The sequence below is a fragment of the Mus caroli genome, chromosome 5, assembly GCF_900094665.2.
Source record: "Mus caroli chromosome 5, CAROLI_EIJ_v1.1, whole genome shotgun sequence".
Classification (NCBI taxonomy): domain Eukaryota; kingdom Metazoa; phylum Chordata; class Mammalia; order Rodentia; family Muridae; genus Mus; species Mus caroli.
Window position 1 is genome coordinate 27,812,337 of NC_034574.1, and position 5,286 is coordinate 27,817,622.

General features: G+C 44.9%; 1 protein-coding gene across 1 annotated transcript in view; it reads left to right on the forward strand.

The window, feature by feature from the left end:
* Positions 1-970: 970 nt before the first annotated feature.
* The window catches only part of Depdc5 (DEP domain containing 5), a 128,165-nt gene continuing 123,849 nt past the window's right edge, over positions 971-5,286 (forward strand). The window contains exons 1-3 of the mRNA XM_029477345.1: positions 971-1,060; positions 1,244-1,543; positions 1,807-1,929. Of these exons, the coding sequence (XP_029333205.1) occupies positions 1,872-1,929 (58 nt within the window). The 5' untranslated portion in view covers positions 971-1,060; positions 1,244-1,543; positions 1,807-1,871. The remainder of the gene's footprint in view (positions 1,061-1,243; positions 1,544-1,806; positions 1,930-5,286) is intronic.

Sequence of the window (5,286 nt, forward strand, 5' to 3'; positions counted from 1 at the left end):
CGGAACAGGGTTTCTCTGTGTAGCCCTGGCTGTCCTGGAACTCACTTTGTAGACCAGGCTGTCCTCGAACACAGAAATCCTCCTGCCTCTGCCTCCCAAGTGCTGGGATTAAAGGCGTGCACCACCACACCTGACACAACTTACTCTGTTTGGATGATTTATGCCCCATCTAAGGAAACTACTACTGGGCCTTCTGCCATGGGAGCCTATTGTAGACTTAACCCATTGTATTCGGGCATTCAATGTTTTGAATATTATTTTTTTATCAAACTTTAAGTTTACTGTCCACTTGTTTTGACTTATGTACATTAGGTTTAATTTTGACAACAAAAGAGTATATAATGGGTAATATAAATTGGTTTCTCCTCCCAAGCTTGTCTCTGTACATGTTACATTTGTACTTATCATTAACTTGTACTTCTTAATTATACTTAACAGTTTTCAATAAGTTAGTAACTCGCTCATGAATTGTACACACCCCCGTTCTCTTGCTACACATAGCCCAAGAACTCTAGGGAATGTTCAGCACTCTTGTCTCCATAGAACCTGGATTAGGAGGGGGAGCCACCACCCGCAGAGACTTTTGCACTTCTCAATAGCCCTCTAGACCAGGCTGAGTTATTAACTTCGTCAAACACATGGAAATGCTCCGCGAGGTAAGAGTCGACTCTCTCGAGTTTCTCCTATTATGAAATCACTTCGCTCTTCTGAAACGAAGGTCTTGGCTGTGTCTCTATTTTCAAATTTTCCATGCAAAGCGGGCAGCCCTGTAGACGGTGGCGGGAAACGCCAACGGGAACTCGTTTTGAAGTCGGACTCGACGCCACGCCCCCCCCCCCCAACCTCCCCGCAGCCCTGGAGGAGGAAGTGGCGCGGCCACCGAGACGAGGCGGAGGCTGGGCTAGAGCGGCCAAGCCGGCTGAGCGGGGACTGGCGAGGGGCGGGGACTCGGGGCGGAGCCTCGGGAGCGGCGCGGGCTCAGGTGAGCGCTCTTCGGTGGTGCTGTCTGGCTGGCTCCTAGAGCCCTGGTGCGGAAGCTGCGCGAACTGTGGGGGCTCAGGTGGGATATCCTGAGGAGGTCCTGGGGAGATCTGTCCGGGATCTGGCCTCGGGCCGGGCCTGAGGCGGGGAGGGGCTCTGGAAGTGGGGAGGGGGGGGAGTCGAGCGCCAACCTCGGGCTGAGACTTGAGGGGCTTGAGGGAAGGGTCCCTGAGCCAGGTTCGAGGCCCGACTCTTCTTGCAGTTCCCCGTGTGACCTTGGACCAGGCTTTCACCAAGCTTCCGCGACCGCAGCGGTGAAATGGAGGCAGGACGGTCCGCTGAGAGTTGGTACCAGTAGAGGGGTCGGCAAGGAAACCGCAGCCTTCCTCAGTTCTCTCTTCCCCAGGACATTGTTAGTGGACCGCGAGTCATGGGAGTGCTTAACAGTTCGAGTGACCTTGGGCGAATCCCTTGTTTTGACGTTCTTCTACTTATGTGATGGACTAACCTCTTCGAATATCCCTGTACTATTTTGGTGTTCCTGATGCAGACAAAAAAAAAGGTAGTGCCCCTCTCACCACAAGCCTCCCTTTTAGGTGTGCGGTAGAGAAAATAGCTTTAGAGGATGGACGAGATCTCAGCCCAAGTTCCCTTTAATTTTTAAAGCACACTTCTATTTGTTTGTCTCTCTTGGTAATTGGAGGATCGATATAATGCAAGGGTTGGCACGCCTTCAGCCGAACAACAACCCGTACCTTCAAGGTCTAAAATTAAAGAGCAAATTTAGGAAGCCTGACATCCTCGATGTTTTTATTTGTGTTTCAGTAGCAGGAAGGCAAGATGACTTCCCTGCTCCAAGATTGGAACAGCTGAAGAAATCACAAGACAAAATGAGAACCACAAAGGTCTACAAACTTGTCATCCACAAGAAGGGCTTTGGGGGCAGTGGTCAGTATTGATTGATCTTTGGGGCTTGTGTAAGTTGGCTGAAGTTATGATATGCCTTAAAAATTACCCATATCACAAGGGAGGCTGGACAGGTAAAAGTGGAGCAGTATCAGAGATCAGGGATGGTTAGAAATGAGAGCACAGGATCTTTTTGAAAAGCATTCTTCACATTTGTTGGGTTGTATTTTGAATTACCATGTTTCCAAGGCTCATTTAGAACTCACTGTGTAGCCCAAGCTGGCTTTGAACCCATTATCCTCCTGCCTGTGTATCTGGAAATACTCTACCACACCTGAGTTAATTTTCCTCCTGCTTTTGTTTGTTTTGTTTTTGTTTTTCTTCTGTGTAGTGAGTGCTTGGCCACAAGTTTACTAGAAAAGGTCTCTATGGACTGCATCCAAGTCCTCCCTCCTGGTTGTTTTTGTTTTGTTTTTGTTTTTTTTAATGTTCTTTACTTCAGAAATCAGAATTACTGACAAAGTGAGCTGGTTTGGTTTGGGTTTTGAGACAGAGTCTTAGAGCTCATACTGGCTTTGAACTCAGTATGCACTGGAGGCTGATTTTGAGTTACTGCCCTTCCTTCTGTCCTTCATACCCAAGTGTTGGGATTTCAGGCATGTGCTCCCACGTGGTTCTGCGTGGATCTGGATGAAAAACCCATGCTTTGTGCCTGTGAGCAAGCACACTATCAAGGAGCAATCACTTCGGACCTCAATGAGTCCTTTTAAACTTTACATTTCATTTTTTGGATGGGCTCTTACTCTATAGCCTTTACTGGTTTGCAATGCTGACTAGACTGGCCTTGAACTTACAGAGCTCCTCTGTCTTACAGAGATAGTTTTGCCTACTAAGTACTGGGATTACTTAGTAATCATGCCTAGCTACCTTGAATTTTTATTCATTTACTTGTTTTTCTTCACCTTGTTTTTGAGACAAATCCTCAGCGGTACCTGGGGCTTGTTAATTTAGACTAGGCCACCTGGCCGGTGAAACTGAGTGATAGCATGTGGAAGCTCTCCCAGAAATGCCTCATAGTTTTTATGTGTTGACTTGAAATGAATTCGGTACTTGCATGATTAGAAACCTTTTGTCAAATTATTGCAGTCCTCATGTTTAGTCATATCAGCCCCACTATTTATGAAACTGGCCTAAAAACTTGTGAAGAATAGGCAGCTATTGAATAAATACAGAGATAGTTTCAGCAGAGGGAATAACAAGAATACAGGTATATGATATATATATACATATATATATATATATTTAATGTATATAGGGATGTGTGTGTTTATAAGACAGATATATCTTGGTGATAGACCTAGAAGACCAGAATTCTAACAGTATCCCTATCAAATATGAAGATGGTGAGTAGGTAAAATCTCTTGTCCCCAAGGAGTTCTTTACATTATGAAATGATTAGTTAGCTGTAGTGGCTTGTGCTTGTGACACAGAACTTTTCAAGGTTGAGACAGGAGGATTGCTGAAAGTTTGAGGCCATCCTGCTGCAGATTGTAACCGCCTCTGTTTCCGAGGAAAGAAATAGGAGCTAGATCTGGTGGCGCACGCTCTGAATCCCAGCACACAGGAGGTAGAGGCACTCAGGTCTCGCGGGAGTTTGAGGCTTCCCTGGTCTACCTAGTGAGCTCCAAGCTACACAGTGAAACTCTGTCTCAAAACAAATAAATAAGCAAAAAAGAAGGAGAAAAAAAGAAGGAGGGGGGAGAGAAGAGAGAGAGAGAGGGAGAGAAAATGAAACAAATCAATCAATATGCTCAGCGAGCTTGATTTGGAAAACAGAAGTTCATCCTAGGGACTTCACACACATTGGAACTAAAATTGTCAATGAAACATCTAAAATAAAGCATGAGATTGACTCAGTCAGTTCTTTACTAGGCTGATCCTTGTGGAGTATAGTCATCTGTGACGTCTACTTTGGTTTTGAGGTGGATGGCTAGATGGATGGATGAATGGGTTGGTTGATTGGTGCTGAGGATTGGGTTTGTAGCCTTATGCATGCTCTGCAGTTACTCTGTTGGGCGATACCTTTACCCTGGGCTCTTGAGTTTAAAGGTTGTTTTGAGCCCTATTATGAACTAACACTTAGAATCTAGACTCGAGTTTTATAACACATAAGAGATGGTGAGCCTGATTTAGACAGAAGGAGCTCAGTATTAGTAACGAGCTCTTGCTTTAATTTTACTGCTGGTCTAACCTTTGACAAGTCAGTGTATCTCCCAGGTTATTTCCTTGCTCTTGTTAGTACTAAAGATTTATTATGAAGGTCTAATTAAGACAGTGTTTAAGGGATTTCTTTGAATATTACATAAATATGAGTACTGTGTTTGGGTCCTAGACTCTTTCTATCATATGGATGCCAGATTCACAGTCTTTTAGAGAGTAAAGGATGTGCCAGAGGCATAATTCCCCAAACCACTGGCTGCTTTTTCCATGGGCATATTAGAGCAGAGAGAGTGTGTAATTGGAGACAGTCCCTGAGTCCCTTCCAACACACCCATTTACTGTTGTGGCCCTAGACACTTTTGCAATTTCTTTCTTTTGAGCTGAGGTTGGAAACCAGCATGCTAGGCAAGTACTTTATCACTGCGTTACATCCCCAGCCCCGCGAAAATCCTTTAGTTCTAAAACTGGACTCAAAATGGACCCTCAGGGAAAAGGCAGAGCATCTGCTTACCCATGTGTGAGCCCTTGGTTAAGTTCCAGCCTTAGTATTTATAAAATAGGAAAACAAACAATCTAAACAAATGTGGGCTGATGAGATGGCTTGTGGGTAAGAACACTTGCTGCCAAACCTGTTAATGTGAGTTCAGTCCCTGGATCTTATATGATAGAGGGAGAAAACTGACATCTGTAAGTTGTCCTCTGACCTACACACACACACACACACAAAACAACAACAACAACAACAACCAGAAAACCAAACCCAAATGGAACTTCAGTATAACAACAAAAGTAAAAATAAATGTTGGGCATGGTGCAGCTTGCCCTGTGGTCCCAGCAGTCTGGGGGTGGAGACAGGAAGATGAAAGAGTTCAAAACCACCTGGTAGGATGGGTTTGATGTTACCTTGAGACACCTATGTTAGTCAAGAAATTAAAAACAGGACCAGAGCTTGTCTGTGAGATGCAGTAGTAATACCAACATGATGGGGTGCCCTGTGTTTCCTCTCTGATGCGTTTATTTTTTAGAGGGTGTGTGCTAGAGTTTCATCCCAACTCTGTGATCATGCTAAGCCTTTGTCTAACTCTGTACATGCCAAGCCTATGCCCAACTCTGTGTACATGCCAAGCATATGCCCAACTCTGTGTACATGCTAAGCCTATGCCCAACTCTGTGTACATG